General features: G+C 43.7%; 1 protein-coding gene across 3 annotated transcripts in view; it reads right to left on the bottom strand.

Annotated features, from left to right (window-relative positions):
* Positions 1-21,637, bottom strand: part of BBS4 (Bardet-Biedl syndrome 4) — a 72,497-nt gene that overhangs the window by 18,205 nt on the left and 32,655 nt on the right. For 2 of the 3 annotated variants that reach the window (XM_019533285.1, XM_019533286.1), the window contains exons 3-9: positions 19,960-20,039; positions 12,336-12,399; positions 10,538-10,649; positions 9,589-9,661; positions 8,498-8,551; positions 5,682-5,809; positions 2,757-2,811 (exon numbers count right to left, since the gene is read on the bottom strand). In XM_019533285.1, coding sequence (XP_019388830.1) covers positions 2,757-2,811; positions 5,682-5,809; positions 8,498-8,551; positions 9,589-9,661; positions 10,538-10,649; positions 12,336-12,399; positions 19,960-20,039 — 566 coding nt within the window. The remainder of the gene's footprint in view (positions 1-2,756; positions 2,812-5,681; positions 5,810-8,497; positions 8,552-9,588; positions 9,662-10,537; positions 10,650-12,335; positions 12,400-19,959; positions 20,040-21,637) is intronic. The other variant, XM_019533287.1, reaches the window with a different exon arrangement.

Genomic DNA, 21,637 nt, shown 5'->3' with positions numbered 1-21,637 from the left:
TGTCCCTTCTACCATTTGCTCGCCCTGCTGCCAGCCACCCCCAGTGATGCTTGTACCCCAATACCTACCTCCCCATACTGCCTCCCCATGCTTGAGCACCCCACACTGTGCTCCCTGCCACTTGCTTCCCCTGCTGCCTGCCCCCCCGCTACCCCGGCATGGCCAGGTGGGGGTCAGAGGCAGCACGTGCTCCACGCTCTGTGCCCTGGGCGGGAGTACAGTCCTAGCTGGCGCTGGAGCCATGACAGAAAGGTAAGCAGTAGTGGTGGGGTGCAGGAGGGTGGGGGCAGGAAGAAGCAGAGGTGGTGGGGTGGTAGTGGTGAGAAGCAGAGGCAGGGTGTGGACAGTAGCTGTGGACCCAACTTCAACCTTCCCCCTCCATTCTCAAATCTAAAACAAGGGACTCCCCCCACCCCCAAACACACACACACCATGTTGAATGAGGGGAGGGCAGGACCTCATCTTGGATTTGAATAAATATACTATTCAAACTCCATTCCCTCTCCCCGATGCACTGACACCTACTGATAGAATCGGTCTCATATCTCTTGTAGATCACAGAGACAATTAAGGCTGGTAAGAGATCTGGAGAAAGTCTTTAAAGGTTTTTAAAGTTAGTTTTAAAGTCCAAAGATGTAATAAGTTGTTAACAAAGGAAGTCAAAGTGTAGAAAGCTGGGGCTCAATTAACCAGGGGATACAGGCTCACATTGTCAAGCCTTGCCCCTAGATGCCCTGCCACCTAGTAGTATTTACAACTCTGTCAGACATTCAGGCTCCCTATACAGTGTGTGGGGAAAAAAATCAGTGCTCCAGAACTGGTTTTTACCCAAGTCACTGATGAGCAGGAAGCTGCCTAACTCAGCTAGCAGAAAACACAGAGGACAGCAGACTGGCTGGATCCAGCCCCCACCCTCACAGCCCCAGGCACTTCTCTATGGACTGGAGAAAAGTTGTCTCCTTTTGGGATTTACAGCCAAAAGCTCCTTCTACCCAAGCATGTCCATCCTTTCTTTCTTGCTGGAAGAAAGAGAAGGTGGTGGCAATGATGCTGGTGCCCATCTTTTGACTTAATCTCCTAATGGCTGGGATATGGGAAATACAGTTCAAATCAGTCCTTTACCTGAGGAGGTTCAAACCCACATTTCCCATATCCCACGAGAGTGCCATAACCCCTAGGCTACAGGATATTTTACAGTGGGTCTATCAGTCTCTTCTGTTGAAGCTGTTCCACTCTGCATGAAATAATCATTCATTAAGCATCAGGGAGAGGGAGAATGCTAGTCTCTAGCTCAGCGGCTAGGACTCATCTGGGATGAGAAAGACTTGGGTTTTGGTTTCTCCTCCAATGTATGTTTAAGTATAGAAAATGGAACAGCTTCAGCAGAAGAGATCAGGAATTTTCCAACCCAAACAGCTTAAAGGCTAAGGGTTAGGGGGCTTTCTTGAATAAAGGAGGGATCCAAACCTGAGTCATTCACATCTCAGGTGAGTGCCCTAATCCAGGGATGTCAAAGTTATGGTCTAAGAGCTGTTATTTGGCCTGCAGGGCTGAAAATATGTGGGTGGAGTAGGTGGTGGTGGTGGTGGTAGTTGCTGTAGTTCCTAGAGCTGCAGCAAGTAATGCAGCTGCCGCTCATTCTCCAGACCAGCTGACTCTGGTTCCTGCTTGCAGGGAGCCCTGCACTGCTTACCTGGCCTGTGGGCCCAAATGAATTTGACACCACTGCCCTAATTAATCACTAGCTTGTGAGGTAAAAGGGTGGCACTTCCTCCTGGCTCTGTACTGTGTGGAGTTAGAGGTACTTGAACATGTTTATGGAGCTGGGCCCTACAGGCAATACTAGCACAGGTATGTCTGTCACGCAGTTTGTGAATGCAGCTGGGCTCCTGTTTGAGAGACGGGTCAGGGCTCGAGGGGTTCTTTGCATGCCTACCTGCAGGTGCTGGCCCCAGCCTCCCCTACCTACCCCACCTGGGACAACATGCCACGTGCCAGAGTGCATGTGCACAGGCTGCTGCTGTTTGTCCCCAGGGAAACAAATGTTCCAGCTCTTGGGAATGCACCCTAAATGTTCACCTTAGGTACCTAAAGAAGTAATAGCTGCCTAACTTCCCCTAGTGAATCTGGATGTGAGTGTGCAAGTTTCTGGTCACACAACCCTGGCAAGGCACTATCCCTTAATTCCCCTCTTCTGCTTCTTCCATGGCTTTGCTGGTGCACTTTGACTTGAGCCTAGTGCACCTTTGCTCTGAAAGTCCTGTAGTTCTCTAGACTGTGGTTGTACCAAATACTGCAAGGAGATAGCACTTTCAGGGAAAGATGATTTTTCATGTATAACCCCCAAGTCCACAGTAATAAATGTGCTTTTGATATTTAAATTGATTCTGTTTTTTTCTAAGGTGCATTAGCTCACAATTTCATGGCTCTTTTTCTAGGTGAGTAGCTTGCTAAGCTCCTGCTTGAGAAACCAGGGAGTGACAAGTCATGTTTTATTGCACTTGAGATGATTTGTATCACAATTAGAGCAGCTGCCAAACAGAATTCCTGCTGTGGCTCAGATCCAGGAAATCAAGGCACTTTATTTTAAATGGCCAAGTGTATAAAGAAGACACAAAAGAGCAAGTTCTGTCCTGCCTGATGCAGCCTGTAGAAAAACGTATCACACTTAAAAGGAGATACACAGATTAACTCCACATACTATCAGGACATTTAAATACACTTAAATCTACATAGTAATTAATAGATATTAGTACCTGCAAATACAGCAACCCCAGTGTTGTAAGGAGCTCTGTGTTTTCTGGAGAAAACCTGAAATACAAATTCCATGGTTTTATAGTCTCTTGATAGCACTAATAGAAAGTAAAGCACAGACCACCTGAAAAGCTACTAAAAATAATAAACCACCATCTGTGAAACTATTACTCTGACTTGAACAAAACAACATCACCACCACCACGTTGCCTTCAAATAACATGTTACGCACGCACATCTCAAAATTCTTTATGAGAATGAATGAATCCTCATGAATCCCTGTGAAGTAGGTCGTATTCACTATGAGTACACCCCAGGTGTGAAAGACTAGATGACTTCAGGTCTCACAACAGGTCAGTGTAAGAACTGGAGAAGGTGCTTGGGACTCCCTTTCTGCTTTCACAACTAGGCCATTGCCCCTTAGATATAATGCAGGAGATACCTTTGTAGTTAATGGGTAACGCACACTATTCTGCTCAACAGAACTAAGACATGCTCTAAATAAAGACTTAAAATGAGTGTGCCATGTTTTTAATGATATATTTGTGATGCCCAAGCCCTCATATCTAACTGCATCTATGGACACCAGGTTTTTAAATCCTTGAAAGCCTCCCCATCACCAGGGTATTTCAGGCAAATCACAATTTGATGAAAAATCACAGCAACAAAGAAAAGGCAGGTCAGAAGCACCAAGCATTAACAAGGCAGACATTTATATATGAGAATCAGTTTTCAAATCCTAGCTAGGGTTGCAAGAAATGTGACACTTATACTGCACTGACAACTACAAGGTTTCAACTGGGGTGAAGCCTGGTGTGCCAGGGGCTGTACAAAAATATAATGACTGTCCATACCCCAAAAGCTTCCCATCTACAAAAAGCAAGACAATAACAGGTGAATGAGAGGGTAAGGGGTAACAAAAATAACAGTATGCTTTACCACAGACCAGTTGTGGGCACAGTTGTTAATTAGTAGAAATAATTGCCAGTTGTCTATCTTAAGCATTTGTCCGCTGGCTCACTGAACTTCTCTATCAATCCGTGCTCAGGAATGGCTTGACACAATGCAGATCAGGTTTCAGAGACACGGATTGGGTGGCAGAAACTCACATAGCACCTCTCTGTCTCTACCAGCCTATTTAGTCCTCATGTTCATTCACGAAATAGTATATAAATCTCTAACAGGTAGGGCTGTGCGAAACAGCACCATATCATTCCAACTTTCATTTGGCTGTTTCGAAGGGACAGTGTTTCATTTCCTCATTTCATTTTGAAGTGCTGTTTCATTTTGTTTTGTCAAAACTGTTTCGTTGTTTTGACACATTTTGACATTTTGCCCATAAGCTATAATGGGGAATCATGAAAATGCCTATAACCTTGTCATTTCTTGTCTGATTCCAATAAAAAAATGCAGGGATGGCAGCCCTTTCTGAGGGCACAAAGCCTGCCAAATTTCAAGGAGATAGGTACAAGGGATTCTGGGAAACTTTATCTCAAACTGTTCAAAGCAGAACTCATATTACTTGCCAGCAGTGGCAGCCTGCTGTCATCCTGCACGCAGATCTGGGGGCCCACGCCCCCTGGGAGGGCTGTAGGGCTGTGCTGGACTCCTCCCAGGGGTGCAGACCCCCAGATCTGCACATGGCATGACAGCAGGCTGCCGCTGCCAGTTGGGGCCAGTGTCAGCACCCGAGTCTGCTTGGCACAGCTTGCACTGAGCTCCAGGAAGAACCCAATGCTGGGACTGGCGCCAACTGGCAGCGGCAGCCTGCTGTCATCCTACATGCAGATCGGGGGGCCCACACCCCCTGGGAGGAGTGGCACAGCCTCACAGCCCTGTCAGGGGGTGCGGTCCCCCAGATTGGCACGTGGGATGACAGCAGGCTGCCACTGCCGGCTGGGGCCAGCAGCAGCAATCAAGCTTCCCGGCACTTGGCACAGGCTGCACCCAGCACCAGTCCCAGCCAGCAGTGGCAGCCTGCTGTCATCCCACATGATCCAAGGGTCCGTGCCCCCCGGGAAGAGCTGGGGAAAGCAATCAGAGACCTGGGGGATCCAACCAGGAACTGGGGAAATGTTCAGGGACCTGAGCATTCCCCCAGCTTCCGGTTTGATTCCAAAGCTCCCAGCTTGATTCCCCAGCTCTTCCCGGGGAGGCGTGGGCCCCCGGATCTGCATGCTGGGTTTCATCAAGCTGCCACTACAGTTTCAGCTGGGGAAATGATCGGAGAGCTGGGGAATCGAACAACGAGCTAGATGTCAATATCAGAGAGCAGTCCTTCCCCGCTCTTCCACCTCCTTCGCCTTAGTTTCTGTTTAGGTTCAACAAGCCCAGCTTCCTTCGAAACTCAAAATGTTTTGAAACTTTCAAAACATTTTGAGTGCCCTCCTTTCATTTTAAAGCTGTTTCAAAGCCTTTTGTTTCATTTTGATTTTGCTTTTTCGAGCTCAAAATGCGTCGAAACATCTTCGAAACGAAACACCCATCAAAATTTCACACAGCCCTGCCAACACAGGCCCAAAATTACATTTGATGGCACTGCTATTGCCAGCAATGGAGTTGTGACAGTCCCAAGCAGTTCTCAATCATTGCTAGTTCTTAAGCTTTCGCACGTGACTCTTAGGAGTTGGGAAGTGTAGTGTAAACACATTTGCTCCTAGGCATCTTCATTCATTTGTTCTTAATCTTTCTTTTGCCAGAGGTTTCAAATAGTTATCTCTGCCCTGACATGCTGTTGGTTGGAACAGGAGTATTGTAACTTAGAGCAATGGTGCCTAGCTCAGAAGTGCCCACAGAGGCATTGGCTGAAGTCTTGTTTTTTTAATCATGCATTTTTGTTCCAAATTCATATATAGGACACCAATCAAATTTCTCTCAGCATAGACAAAAAGGGGGAAAGGAGGGGAAAAGAAGAGTAAAAGTCTTACTCCACTGCTGTCTTATAGACTTCTATGGCTTTGTCAGTCTCCCCTTCCAGAAGGTGAATTTTTCCCAGCATTATGTATGTCAGATCATGTCTGTTCAGCTGCAGGGCTTTGTTCAGTTGGTCTCGTGCCTACATACAAACACCATGCAAACCACAGAGTGAAAATTAGTGGGGTTGTAGAATTCAGAATGAAGCAAGGGCCAAAGAGGCCTCATCTCTGAGCAGGAATGCACATGTGGCTAGCACCTCAGGGAAAGGGGATCACATTGCATGACCTGCCTTGATCTTATTACAAAGGCTTAGCTTACGGGGCAATTCTGGAAATATGTTCTGCACCAGGAGTCATGTATTTTTTTAGGGAGGGAGGAATGCAAAGCAGAAAACTTTAAAGCAAAACAAACTGATCCATCAAGGAAGAGAAATAGAGGCCAGTCTGTTCCCATACAGAATGAGATCACTTGGGGGCCGTTAAGTTAGTTAGTTTAATGTATGCATTTCCAGCTCATTTCTCTCCAAAATGCTCAGCCCACGGAGGAGCCAGGATTTCCATGTAAATGTTGAGAGAATGAATCAGCTCCAGTCACGGACACATAAATCCCCTCCAAAGGGAAACACTTCCAAACTGGGGTTACTCTTACATCTTCCTCTTTCTTCTCCATGCTGAGCCAGCAGGAAGGCAATGAACATTTGCAGTTTTCTAGCGTATGACACATTAAAGTAAGAGATGCTGACAAGGCAAGAAAATGGAAAACGAATTATGCAGTGCTGGATATTCGTTACCAGTGAATGTTAAAAAACAAGTGGTCTCCCTGGGTTTCATTATATTTTATGCGTCTATGTGATGGCAGACAAGAAGCATGCACTCCCCAGGGGCTACCAATACCTCTCTCAGACTAATGGGACACTTAAGACATTAGTTGGTCTCAAATTTAAGATCCTCTTTACAAAGGCTGTTTCAGGTACATATTTTCCCTCAGCCCTGGTATGAATACAGGATCTTCATCAAGAATGGAGATGAACCTCTCTCCTAAGCATTTTATTCTTACTTTATCATAACACCCCTAACAGGGAAATGGGCAGATGCAAAAGCTTCACAGAAGCAGACTAAGAGCCTCTGACCTAAATGCAAATGAGCAGAGATACTGACCTTAACACCTGCAGAGACCTCTCAGCTCTAAAGGCCAGAAGTTTTGTTGGTGTGGTGCTCAGGTTGATTAATAAAACAGTGAGTTTTAAGAGGACTAGAGATCTCATGTTAAGGACAGACAGTACTTTCTCTCCCCAAGGGACTTATTTGTAAGGAAATTCTTACATGTTTAGTAGTAGAGAGCTGGAGTATCAAACTGGGAGCCAATCAGTCCTTTAGAAAGCTGTTGTCTTCCTGCTAAAAAGTATTTCTCATAGAATCAACAGAAGCAGCTCAGCTCTCATCATGAGCAAACAGGCAGTAAAACCTAAGGGTAATCTAGACATATGAGCAATTTACTGTGGGGTGAAAGGGGTTGGAGCTTTACTGCGTGTCAAGTGATCAATGTTAACTGCCCCTGTGCCTGACTTTACCCCAAGATAAATGACAGCTAAAGCACAGTACCTTAAGTCCTTAGTGAAAGAGGTATAATTTACAGCAATTTCGTTTTCACTTACCTTAAGGTAAAAGCAATATATAGGTAGTTACTACAGAATAGCTATAACTGTCCCACCCCTTGTTCCCAGAGATAAGTTGATTGTATGTCTATGCCCTGAATGAATAGCAGGAAATGGGATGCTCAGGTGTTAGGTTAGCAAATCCAATTTCAGATTTCTAAGGTGTTCTTTATTACTTGCTAAGCACCAAAAGCTCTGCATGTATATCCACAATCCCTGCCCCTCACAGTGGCTGAGCTGCTCCAGACACAGCATGGGGGTGGTTTCTGCACCCAGTGAGCCCCTTGTGTGGTGTGAGAAGAGGGAGCAGTGAACTTTCATATAGTGACTCTGCACTCAATCTTGTCTGCTCAGTAATGGAGAGGACTTATGGCTCCTTGCTGCCTCCTACATGAGATTTCCAAATCCTGCCTCCTGCCCTGTGTGGTGGACCAACCCACTCAGCACTTGAGAAATTCCCCCAAGACATAGGCTAAATGCAGTGGCCAGGATTTAGCACTTAGACCATTCGTATCTTTTTTGCTTCAGGAAGACAACAAAGCAATAGCTACAGTCTAAGGGTTATAATTGCCTCATTAAAACTAGAAATGTATCTGCATTTCCTTTTATAAAGGCCTGGAATACAAAAGCACCTTCTTGGGTTTAGAGTGTGGTTTATTAGCTGCCTAGTCAGACCCTGCGTGGTTGTCTAATAAGGGTGAGAAAGCTTCTAAAAGCAGGCCTTTTGACTTGTGTTGAGTCACTGAGTGCCAGCTTGTTCACATTAATTCACAATATTGTAAATGCAAACAGAGATACCCAGCAAACTTGTGTGCCAATAAATGTATGTTTATTCTATGCTTCAGACTAAATCACTGATGCCTGAGACGGGGATTGCTGCATTTACATTTACAGTCCTGTTTGTTAAACCAAGTTAACTGGCCTTCTTGAATTAAAAAAGGGTATGAACTCTAGTCTATGTAGGGTCTTGGAGACTTCTACCATGAGCCACCGGGCAACTCCAAGCCTCACTCTATATCCCCTTTGCTGGCAATATATCTTTTAATGAGTGATTTTCTATTGATGAATGATTTGTAAAGTACACTGGGTTGTTAGACGAGAGTTCAAACTAGCTTGTGAACAGTTATTCTCAGCCAATGCCCCAGTCTCTGTTTGGGCAAGCACCTTAATTACCTTGTTGAAATGCTTCAGGTACATGTAGCACACACCCAGATTGTGGCTGATCTCCTAATGAGAATAAAAAGGAAAAAGTTGCATAAGGTTGAACTGTGTGCTGGACAACCAGAAAGATGATGAGCAGCAGTTGTCTTTGGTTGGAGTGGAACCTCCCTGTATCAGATAAAGCCCTTTTTTGCTTTGTAGTTCAACAAAATCAATACACTTCAGTCATTTTAAGAATCTGAGTTTAAACTTTATCCTAAAGTAAACAGCACAGCCCAAGAGAGATGAAAGCACAAGAAAAACAAAGACAAAAGACCTGTTTCAAGCCTGCCAAACAAGCAGTAAACAAAGGGTTAACACTATGCCCAACACATGCCTCAAAGTTTGCTTGATTAAGGGGAACTTGGATGAAAAGGAGGTCCATCTGCTAGAAGATTGCTTCTTTGTTTAGCATGGAGTGGGATGAAGAAGAGAGTGGTGCCAAATATACCCACGTACTGAGCCTGATTTTGAGAAGTAATGAGTTCCCAAAATCCTAGCTGAAGTTGATGGGAGCAGGGAATCAGGCCCACTACACTTTAAACCGGCAGATTAGCCATAGCTTGCTTCATGAAACCATGTACAGGAAGCCTATGCCAGCAACACACCATTTCTTCTGTAGGTATGCATTTGCATACAGAATGCTGTTCACAAGACACTGTACAACATATCCTCACTCTTTCTTCATCTCGCTCTATCTTTTACAGTCATTGCCCTTTATCATAGCCTTTTTTATCTCTCCTTTCTTCTTCTTTGTGAAGGCCTGATTTTTGCCAAGATGGAAAATACTCAGTGCAATCCCTGTCACTTGTTTTGGGAGTAACCTTTTTTAGATACTGTTTTGCCCTGGTTGGATACCAAAGGGATCAGTGGTACTGGAGGGTTTCTAGCCTGGGCAGTCATTTCCCTTGTTTATCCTTGAAGCAATTTAGCTCATTATGTACTAGAAGGCTAAGCTGGGTTTAATTTGAAGTCTGATACCCTGCAGAGCGCGCACACACTGTTTGAGTCTAGGTTTGTGACCAAGACTCCTATAAACTATGTGAAAAAGGCCCTAGACTTACCCAGTCCTTTTCATTCAGTTTAGCTGCTTCATTGTACACTTCAATGGCTGCTTTGTGTTTCCCCAAAAGAAACCTATGAAAATAAATCAACTTTTAGTTTTCTTTGCCCTGAACATGTTCCCTCCAACATGCCTGCCAAGGAGAAGTTACATTTATTCAGCTTCACAGGTCTGTAAGCTACTTTATAGCCTAACATGACAGATTTGTCCCAAGAAATTTAAAATCTAAGGGAACGTCCATACTGTATCTCTGGTGTGACTGGGGCACTACTCTCAAGCAAACCCCATCCACTTACTTGCAACTGCATGGACCAAACCAAGAAATCTCAAGCTTTCTGCATCCAGCATGCTTAGCTGTGGACATGGGGGTGTTGTGAAAATAGCTTCCAGGTCACATTTCCAGGTGTGGCACATGCAGGTGGCAGCAGGTGGGTGGGGTGCACTCAAAAGTGGACATCTCTGGCAGCACTAGGAAGGTGGTATACACACAGGCAGTGTATTAACACTGTTCCCTAGCTACTCAGAAGGGTTGCATTGACAGACACAAGGCACTCCAATCCAAGAATACAAATATACTGCTTCTTCAGTGCTGTGTTTGATGCAGGGAGAGAAACAAGTGACCAAAGTTGAACCTGTCACCTACCCCAAGACAAAGCTCTGCATAGTGCAAGCTTGATTTCACAGCTCTAGACTTAATATTCTGTCTTTAGCATTCAAAATATCAAGGCAAAAAAATGATACAAGTGCATCAATGACGATGACTAGACAGATGCACTGTACCAGAGATTCTAATTTAATGAGAAGTGCTTGCCCAGGAAAACCAACTCAAGTGTTGATAGGAAGGAAGCATACCTGGAATTTAAATGGTATCAACTTTGCATCTGGAAGATAAACAAAACCTGCAATGTCCTGGGTGACACTTCCCAGTTTAGTAAGTAAATGACACTCACAGCGATCGTGCCACCTGCTTGAGGTTGTCAGCACTTTGAGGATTCAGAATGGAACACGTCTGGAAGAGTTCTAGAGATTCCTGGATTTTCCCTTCCAGGCGAAATATCAAAGCTGCAAAGCAACATATGCAACGTATGTTAGTTTAGTACTCCACGAAGGAGAAAGCTGCATCTCTGGCCTGCACTGTAAAGCAAGGATGAATAGATTGAAATAGTATGAAGTCTGTTTTTCCCTCTATTGCAGCAGTGTAGCCAGAAATTCTTATTTGGAATAAAGTGAGGTGCATACAGGATTTTTCGGTTGTTTGAAGGCTACTTTAGAAGAAAGAAAGCCCCAAGTAGTAGCCTGAACCCTTCTTCAGTAACAGAAAGCCTTGATTCTTTTTCCCTCTGCTGTGCACTATAGTTTAACTACAAACACTGATGCTGGCTGATGAAATTCAGCTCTCCCCCATCCCTGCATTCTGCAACCTATCACATGGACTCTCAGATTTCAGGATCTAGTTCTGCGGGAAAAAATAATCTTGCACCCTTCCTCTTTTGCATAACACAGACTACAATGTGCTCAGGAGCTGCATGTTAATGTTATTAATTATAATAGCTGTAATTTATTAGGGTAGCGCTCCAAGGTCAACCAAGAATGGGGCCCTCTTGCATAAAGTACATTACCAATATAGAGTACCAGACAGTCCCTGCTCAGAGAACCTTATGCTCCAACATTACAAGACTGACAAAGGTATGTCTATACCTCTCTCTGAAGTGAATCAAAGGCTCCCCCCTCAAGCTCCTCCCTGTCATATCATCTTGCTGCAATGGGATGTGGGAAACAGATGGAGAAAAAGTACTGGGCGGACAGACTCTTAGAAGGGAATGAATTCAAATAGAGCCTTTCTAGGAACTGCCTGCCCTTCTGCGCTTTGCTTTAATTACAGTCAGTAGAGAGAGTAGTGTAGGGCAGTGGCAGAGTGTGATATAGTCTGCTCAGAACAAGGCAGGGGAAACCATGCTAGAAGGAAGATCAGCTTTGGGGCCTGATGCTCAGGACAGCTTCTGAGACAAGTTGGACCATTTCTGGGAGTTTGTAATGTGGCACATCAGTGGAGTTTGGGCTAAAGCACAGACCTGTGAGCAGCCCCAAGCAGCAATACAGACAGTCTCTAAACAAAACAGCAGAGTGAACAGTGAGACTGCAGCACAAATGTCATGTTAACTGCATTTCTGGGGTATCAGTTTTATATAATGACTTTCATTTTCACGCCGTTCCACAGCAATGAATAGGCACTGGTAATGGATGGATTGTACAAACAAACACAGCAGCCACTGTGTGCAGACAGATGCCACACAACCTTTGACATTAAGGTATCCTTAAAAGAAACTGTGACCTAATTGGTTACCTAGAAGCACACAACTAACAGAGGCAAACATTCTTAACACATTTCAGAGGATGCAGTGAAATGCACAGGGCCAATTATAAAAAGGGGTATGCATCATTACTTTCAAGAGGATATGAAGATATCAGGTCTCCAAAAAATCCTCATACTCAAGGAGGTAAAAAAAGACCCTTAATCTGTTCACTAAACTGATAATCCTGAGTTTCAAAATTAAACCCAGCAAGTAGAAAAATGTCAGAAGTTATATCGCAAGCCTATGTACTCGAGCACGGTTTTATGAGCTCTGCTAAAGATCGCATATGGAACTTGTATTTGTGAAATTTTTTTTCACTAGCAAATGCATTTTAAGACAGCAGCATATTTCAGGGTGACAAACAGATTCTTTTCATAGTCTTCACCTGGCATACCTTGAACGTAGACTGCGTATTCACACATTCCATGACTCTCCTGGAGTTGTTCTTTGATAATCATCTGAAATAGTGAAGAGATAACATTATGCCAAATGGCAGTCCTGTCACCAAAAAGCCTGTGGGACAGTGGACCGTTATTCCCTGACATAAGGGATCTAATAATAAAATACTGTAGCTTTCCTGTAAACATAGCCAGCCAAAAAAGGACTGGATAAAGTCATGAATGCTAGGTCTATAAATGGCTATTGAACAGAATGGTTGGAGATGTTTCCTCTGGCATCTCAAACCCAATAAATGATAGATGCCAGGAAGGGTACTGAATCTATAGCATCCATTTCTGCCAGTATCAGAGACAAAACACTGGGCTCAGTAGACCACTGGTCTGACCCAGTATGGCACTTATATTCTTAGGTAAACGATAACATCGCTTCATATACTAACAGTTCAGTAAACTGTAAATTTAAAGTGATGTTTATTTCAGACTGACCAAATGACTCCCTTAATCCAGTCGGAAAGCATGTTTTCCATGTACTACATTCAACTACACTATACTTCACCAATGCTTCTTACACAAGGCCCATTATCTTAATTACAGTAGAACCCCGACTTACAGATATATTGCGTTCCTGAGAAACCTCGCGTATCGTGAATTTGTGCAACTTAAGGTGAATTTTCCCATGGGAAATAACAGAAAAGTGAGGGGTTGCTTTCCTTGGAACTCACATTTATGACACCAAAGGCACCAAATCAACCTTTTTCAACCAATACTTTATTTATTATGTTACAAAAACGTATTGTAAACGTATTTATTCATTTACATTATAAGTAAAAGAATAAAAGAATACAAAATGGACATGCAACAATCTTCAATCCATCCATCAATGGGGAACCGAGTCTTCATCCAGGTTGAACACATCAAAAGATGGTGGTGATATCTCTCCCCCAGAAGTGGGTGGCTCTCTCCCAGAAGTGGAGGTCTGAGAGTCGGTTGATTGCGTCAAGATAGTGCTGTCCCGCTTACTGAAGATCTTGTCCAAGGAAGACTGCACCAAGCAGCACCGCTTCTCCCTGTAAAGCTCTGTGTAGCAGGCATTGGCTTCCTTCATCAGCCTGGCAACCTGAGCACTTCTTTCACAATTGAGGTCGTTTTCATCAAAGAAGGCTAGGTAACCATCCAAAAGTTTGAACGCATCAGCCATGCCTTTCATCGTGAGAACTTGGGGGAAGGGCCTTTCATTTCATTTTCTTCCATGGGCTATTTCTCTTCATGGCGCTTCCTATTCAGCCCAAGAAGATCCTCATCTGAGAGTTCCTCCCTATGGGAATTGAGCAGCTCAGCCCTGTTTTCCTCGTCAACCTGCTCAAAGCCCACACTCTTAGCCATCCCAACGATCTCATGCCTTGCATCACTGATATATTCGTCAGCAGTAAAGCCTCCAAAATCATTCACAACAGCAGACCCGATGCTTTTCCAGACACCATTAAGGCACTGCTGCGTAATATCATTCTAGGCATCTCTGATGACGTTTATAGCCATCTTGATGTTAAATGCCTTACAAAATTCTTTGACGTTTGCCTTTTCTTTTAACTTTATCTTATTGATAAGCTTCTTGAAGGTCCTCCATAGGTAACAGCTCTTGAAAGCTTGATTAACACCCTGATCCATGGGCTGGATGAGCGACATGTTTGGTGGCAAGAACAGCATCTTAATGTTCTCACTGAGGTCGCCAAGTCTTGGGGGTGTCCTGGAGCATTATCAAGAAGCAGGAGAACTTTGAAAGACAGATTTTGCCCGTCATAATAAGCCCTCAATTCCAAATGCAGCAGACTAGAAAAATAATCTTCAAACAATGTTCCAGCAACCCATCCTTTCCAGCTGGCTCTCCAGTAAACAGGCAGGTGCCCCTTAAGCGTCTGAGGGTTTTCAGCGTAGTAAACCATCAATGGTTTGAGTTTGAAGTTGCCAGCTGCATTTGCTCTGAGCAGCAGTGTGCAGTGATCCTTTGCGGCCTTGAACCCTGGGGCTGTTCTTTCCTCGACTGAGATAAACATGTGACTCAGCATCTGTTTCCAGAAGAGACTGGTTTTGTCCAAGTTGAAAATGTGCCTCGGATCATAGCTTCCTTCCTCAATGGCAGCCTGTAGGATTGAAGGAAATTTATCTGCAGCACTTTTATCAGCAGCTGCTGCTTTGGCCGTCAGTTTGAGATTATGAAATCCATGGCATGCTTTAAATCTATTGAACCATCTGGGGCACTTGCATTAAATGGCTTGGCTTCAGGATCATCACACTTTAACACTTCATAAGTGCTGCGTGCCTTTGCTTGAATCACCTGGGTCAAAAGCGGCACATGTTCTTGATTCTGGTGCTCAATCCACGTTGTCAACATGCGTTCCATTTTGTCCATGATGGCTGACCTTGTTATTGAAACATGGGCTGTAGATAAACGTGTAGCACTCTTACAGTTCTCCGCATTGTCCCTAACTGTATGGAGAGTTGACTCACTGAGCCCTGTAGTGCACCTAATTTCCTTTGTGTTCTCACCGCTCTTGTATCTCTTCACAACTTCAAGTTTTTCTTCCAAAGTTATAGCTTTTCTTTTCCTTGTAGAGGTGAAAGCACTTGTAGTATCAGTATTAGAAGCACTCATCTTGAACATAATGGTGACACTGAGGCTGAATCCTGAATCCTGCTTGGGAAACCAAACTGAACGTAACTCCACTTGACTCAGTCTGCATATCTTATGTATATACGCGAATGGCGAGCATCTTAGGGTATATTTTTCTGCTTAGGTGCTAATATTAAATCACGTAAACGCGAGACTCGGGTGAATCGAATATGCGTAAAACAGGGTTCTACTGTCTTAGATTTCATTTGGATTCAATAAACTGCCTTATTGTACTGCCTTTGCTGCTGCTGTTTTGCTTATGAAACCAGAAAAAGTATCATTAAGTGACTTTCACATATGATAAAACAGCAACATTCATGCAATCCAAGCCCTGCAAAATGACTTTTAAAATAAATATTCATATATAAGCCATATTGAATTATTGGAGCTAAACTCCTGTTCTGTGTTATATTGTAAACTTCCAGCATTTTCACTGTGGTTGTAGCAACAGCCCGTACTCAAATTCTCTTATTAGCACAGTTCTTCTTTGCAGATTGTAGTTCTCCAGCTCCATTACACAGTATCTTTGCAGTTAAAAGACTAGCCCTAAGCAACTAGAGGCAAAGCATATGGCTATATATTTTTTAAAGTTATATTTCTGATCACTTTTTTGCAGCAAAGGAGGAAGGGCATTCATGATAAGAAAAGTACATGCAACTGCACAGCAGAATTCCTGGGCTTAGAAGGTAGGGGTGGAGGAGAGGGAGGGCAGAAAATTAATCCAAACTAGAAAGTAACAGTAAAATCCAAGCACAGTATTGCAGTGTTTCCCTCGTCATTCTCATGACCAAAGAAAATTAGATATTCTTCACGAAAAACACCACAAGGAACCTTTGAAAACCTCCTGTGCCGATAAAGGCCTCTACTCCAGGCTCTTTGTGAAGAAATAAATGAAACTGGGACAGCTGCAACACAGTCAATGAAAGTAGAATGAACAAATAACACTTGTTGGAGAGAGGAGAGGAAGGAGTTGATAAAAAAGTGTCAAACCCTTATTTGGCTACATACGGCAGGGCTGGGATGAGGGCAGAAATGTACAATAATTGCCAAATGATCTGCAGCTGCTATAATCTACTATATTCTGCTCATGGGTCAGAATGAAGAATTACCAAAGCTAGATTGGACAGAGTGGTCTTTGGAAGGGCAGGGGTTATGACTAAGAACTGGCTGTACTCATTACCAATGAAATAGGGCTCTGAGGTTTCTCCCTCATCCGCAAATTGGTTTTTTGAAGAGGGGAGAAGGCTGGAATGGGTGAGGTGAGGAACTAGGAGGAGGTTAGGAGGGAATGTCTTTTTCCGATCTAGAAGTTAACTGATGCCGCTCTGATACTTCTGCAAAGGATATATACAGCACCAGCAGCCCCTGCCTAAGAGAAAGAGAAAGAGGAGATTGGAAACAAGGCAAGAAATAAGCCAAAAAATTAGCTCATAAAACAAATGAGCGTTCATAGGCTTATGGGTGTAGGGGAGCCTTTATTGCAATGAGTCTTTATGAAATGATTGAAGGATCTTAAATGAGGACACTCTCACTTTAGCTTGGATGTACAGAAGAGGTTCATTTGAATATCTGAGAGGAAAGAAAACCAAAGATGAGGAAAGAGAAGAAATTAAAAGAAACTCTGGGCCTCTCTTCCCTTTAAATCTGGATCTGTCAATCAAACATATTTGTTCCATACATCTTAATTTTGGCATTACACATTCAATTAGTAGTAGATGTTCATAAACAGCTCTCTCAGCTATTTCTAAATACCACTCTTTGATTATGGAAAGTGCAACATTTTCACATCCCCCACTGTATTAGCTTCTTAGTGCCAGAGAGGGCAAATTTAACTAACTCTTCAAGTCCTGTAGCCACAGGTGCCAACTCTGTGGGTGTTCTGGGACTCAAGCACCCACTGAAAAAAAATAGTGGGTGCTCAGCACCCACAGCACTCCTGCAGTGTGCAGGGCCAGCCCAGCCTGGCCCCAAAGTGCACGGCTCCCTGCACTCCCAGCCCCTTTTCCCCCAACAGGAGTCCCTGGCCCCAGCCTAGTGAGGCCTTCATCTGCATTTTCAGGCTCATAGGCAGGGAGAGCAGAAACAGCCCCAGGGTGGCCAGGAAAAGCCTCTGTCAAGCAGAGGCTTCTTGTGTCTAGCGTCCCCTGGCTCAGGGTAGGGTGGGTCAGACTAGGCTGGGGTGGGGTGGTTGCTTAACAATCAGAGCCGCAGAGACAGGGCTTACAGAGGGGCCCTGCAGGTTGGGAGGAATCACTTAGTGGGCCAGATCTGGCCCACAGGCCATATTTCACCCACCCCTGTTCTAACTCTTTAAGATCCCAAATCCTATTCCACCTCTAGGGCACCTATGTGGCACTTTGGCAGATTTCAAACACCTAAGTCACTAAACGTGATCATATTTAGCCTGTACAACTGTCAAAGCTCTACTAAGATGCTTAGATTCTTTCACGTTAGCCTGTGAAGTCCTGTATGCAAGTAGACCTGGCTCCCTGCTCTGAGGTCTTCCAGTATGGCCACCCAGGCATCTCACTGCACTTCTTCTCTGTTGGGATCTCGTTCTTCCTGGAATATGCATACATTCCCTGCAAGTCCCCAGATCCCTTCTCTGAAAAAATATGTCATGCACAGGGTAACTGCTGGATGCTGATATGAAGGCGAGAGTGGGAGCAGTGTGATGGTGATCACCTTTTATGCAACAGTCTCATGGTTATAGCATTTACTCAGGAAAGGAGAGGTTTGGGTTGTAGGCCTACCTCACCCTCTAGGGATATGAACCCATGTGTCTCTCTCAGGACAATGCCCAAACCGCCATACTTTCTGGTTAGGCAAAGCGGAGACCATCTCCCACCCCTCCTGTTGAAGCTGGACCAGTAGGTGGAAATGAATGCAAGGAGCTCAGGTGAGTGAGAAAGAGGGAGTGTGACCCTGCCAGCCCATGAGGAAGGCAGTCATCTGGGAGAGAAAGTACAGTGATCTGCCCCCTGTTTTCTGCTCCAAGAGCTACCTATCCATCCTACCCAATGATCATTAGATGTTAAAGGGGGAAAACAGGTCTGGTAGCAAGAAACAATCCAGGATGGCCTCTGTGGCAACCATGAGTGCCTTAACTGTTAAATTAAGAGTCCCACTATCTCTTGCTCATTCCCTGGACTGTTTAATGCATACTGCAGTAGACAGACATTGGTTAAAGAAAAAAAAAGCCTGGTAGACAACCTTGTGTGAGGGAGAACCCCAAAGCACCTCCCCTCCTGATGAGCAGGATTGAGATGGATCCTGATGTGATGGAAGAATGTTAGATTGCCCTTAAGCCTGCCCAAAAATAGGAGATGGAGGAGATTCACTCTCCCACACCTTGATGCATAGGTTTAAGGTGAGCAGCACCTAAATCTTAATCACCTTACAGGCAAAATAGGATCTGGGCCTAGGACTTCAAATACTTGATTCTATAGATCACTGTGTGTGTGCACACACGTGTGTATGCACAGGGTATGGTCCAACCCTCCTAATTTAATTCTAAAAATATTTTATTTTGTGAGCTCTGAAGATCACTGGAGCTTCACAGACTAGTTTATGAGCTACTTTTTCAATGCTAACTTGCCAAGGAAAAGAAAATCACCCAGGTTCCCTGGGTTTGTCCTCCTTTTCTAGCTCTTTATGATGACCAATAAAGACCAAAATGATTCCTCTTTCCTTCAGGCCTTTATAAAGTTACTGTCCTATTTGTTTCTCATATTTGAAGTTCATTTCTTTTCTGCCTCATGGCATTCCATGTCAGACTACAGCACTGATAAATTAATAATAAGAAGCTAAAGAAATGCAAGCAGAATAAATAGATGAGGAAGAAATTTGTCTTCTATACTTTATTTGTTTATTACATTCATTTAACTTCGAGAGAAAAGGTTTCTGTCAAGGATTTAATACCCCAGATCCCTCAAGTGAACTCCTGGTCCATGTTTATTGGTCATCCAAGAAATTATCCAACAAAGATTCTGAGACAAGACCAGATATTCCTTGATATAAAAAAACCACCAACCCAAACGAACCAACAGGACTAGCAACAAAACAATCTTTTCAGTTCTTCATTATACATCACAGAAACATACAGGCTACTCCAATTTCCGCCCCCCCCCCCCCCCCGTCCCTCTCCAAGTCACCTTTAATAGATTGCGTTAATCTTGTCTAGAGAACATACTGTTTAAATGACTTGCTATACTCTATGTCCACTTACCATTACAGTTCTACATCAATGAACAGGCTCAAGCTATTCACTGAACCCAAGAGAAATCAAAAGGTGCAATGTATCATGGGCAAAAGGAATGAATTTCAATCACACAAAGCCAAGACCTTTCCTCATACTCTCTTGTGGGAGTGTTTTGCTCTACAGAACTATTTTCATGCTGTCTCTAAAACATCATGAGGAGACTATGCTGTTGTCTAGTGGGAAGACCCTGTTTGTCACCAAAAACAATGGAGGTCTGTATTTGCTCCAATGTTTGAATTTTTCAAGACAGACAATACGTAAAGCCCACTGAAACCCCTGACACTGTAGAGATTTGTAAACATAAAGGTGTAAATGTTGTTGAGCAAAGCATTTTTCACATTTGCTTTGCTTATGGTCTCTCTCTGTCTTCAGGCTCCCAGGGGAAATAAGGGAAGAATGTGATTAGGACACATACTACTTTCTCCCTAAGACACTAACATGGAAACTACCATTATCCCCCTTAGGCTTTAGTAATACTAAGCCCTGTAGGCCAGACCTCAGCTAGTTTAAATTATCATTGCTCCACCGAAGGACAGAGAGTTACACCGATTAACACTGGCAGAAGATTTGAGCCTGGTGTGTTTGCAAGAGGAAGTTTAAACTCTAATAGAGAATGCAGATCAGGCTTAGGAACTAAGCAATGAAACCAGTACAACACTCCTTATTGCCATTCCTTCAAGATAGCTCTTACCTTACATGCGTCATAGTCTTTGCGGACATAGTGCAGGTGGATCAGCCAGTTCCTTCTTTCCAAGATTGGCAGCTCTGGCACTGGATTAAAAACATCGGCAGAACACAGACAACAATCAGAAATGATACAGCAGGAGCTTTTCTGTATAAGACAATGGAAATTCCCAAATGAAAAAGGAAGCCTCTGTGTGCTGTGCAATCAAACTAGAACTGCACTAGCAAGTGCTATTATTTTTTTTACGCAAAGCCTGGAGTTTGGCCTTACATGTCATAAACTACATCACAAGATGAGAAGGAGTTCAGATGGATGGAATACACCATGGGGGCCAACCTTCTTGGCAGCCATGCTACAAAGTAAGCCCTGTACCTTCACCCATGTGATGCACTGAATTATTTTCCTGCCCAATCTGCAGCTCTGCTTTCTGCTCTCTACCCTACCTGTTGCTGTGTTTCCTGCTCCCTCCCTCGTCTGCCACATACCACACACACAAGCTGCCACTTGGCCAACCCTGCAATGCTCTGTTCAGCATAGAGACTAACTATGCCTCCTTAGCAGAAAACAGAATACCAATTCAGACTTGCTGCGGGCAGTGCCATCACATTTACCTGCTCATATGTTTTAACTGAAGGTTAATGCTGGTTTGATGGGGCTTAGGCTTCCACATATGCAGAAACATCTTAAGGAACAAGTTCAGCTCACGCTTTAAAAGTGCAACACAGCAGGTAAGCCACTAGGGCTGGGGGAAAAGAGAAATGGATAATAAACACAGAGAGACATTGCCATTCTGGATACACAGGAAAATACAAATAATTTAGAGAGACTAAATTTAGTTCTCTGAACCATCACAGGTGTGGGATACAGTGAAGCCAGCAGCTGATAATGTCTGTTGGATGTAGTGATAGATGAAGAGACATATGCTCCCGTACACCAACTGTAAGAAGCCTGCAGCAGCAATTATGGTAAATCACGAATGGATGTTGCTTGGTAATATTCATGTTGGGTTTAAAAGTTTAACACACTGCTGTGCATTTCATTAGGACTTGAAATGTATTGCCTGGTTACTCATTTCTGCAGCTCAGATGCTGGTAGCCCACAAGTAACCATAGCAACTGGCAAAAATGCTATATGTTTGCAAGTCAATATTATGACAGAAGCAGGGAAGCAAAGCAAGGCAAAGACTGTTGCAACAGTAACAGCAGAAGCTATTATGATATACCATTAGACCATCTTCCTTCTAACCCCCACCCTGTGCAGTGCAGACCCAAGCAATCTCCTATAGCTGTCAAATGGAGGTGCACACTTGGCTTTAATAACTAGAGCATAGAAAGATGAGGATATCATTTTAAATGGTCCACACTAGCTGCCACCAGCCTTCAGCACAGGTCAAGATCAGCTATGAGAAAAGAGAGAGTTCAGCAGATGAATGGAATGAGTGCTGTCAGAAGACAATATAAGGACAAAATATTAGCATCTCCTAGAAACTTTGAACTTTACTAGTGTCAGGGCTATAAATTTCCACCAGTAGTAAATACACATTTCTTCATTCACCCCATGGTATAACAGTCAAAATGCTGACTGCTATATGACATTGTTTTAGCAATGAAGAGTACACTTAGACAAAGACTAAAAAAGTGATTAAAATAACAAATTTCTCTGAATATTAAAAACACCAGTTAAA

The sequence above is a fragment of the Crocodylus porosus genome, unplaced genomic scaffold (genome assembly GCF_001723895.1).
Source record: "Crocodylus porosus isolate Cpor-Errol unplaced genomic scaffold, CroPor_comp1, whole genome shotgun sequence".
Taxonomy (NCBI): domain Eukaryota; kingdom Metazoa; phylum Chordata; order Crocodylia; family Crocodylidae; genus Crocodylus; species Crocodylus porosus.
This window is presented reverse-complemented; position numbering and strand designations above follow the sequence as displayed.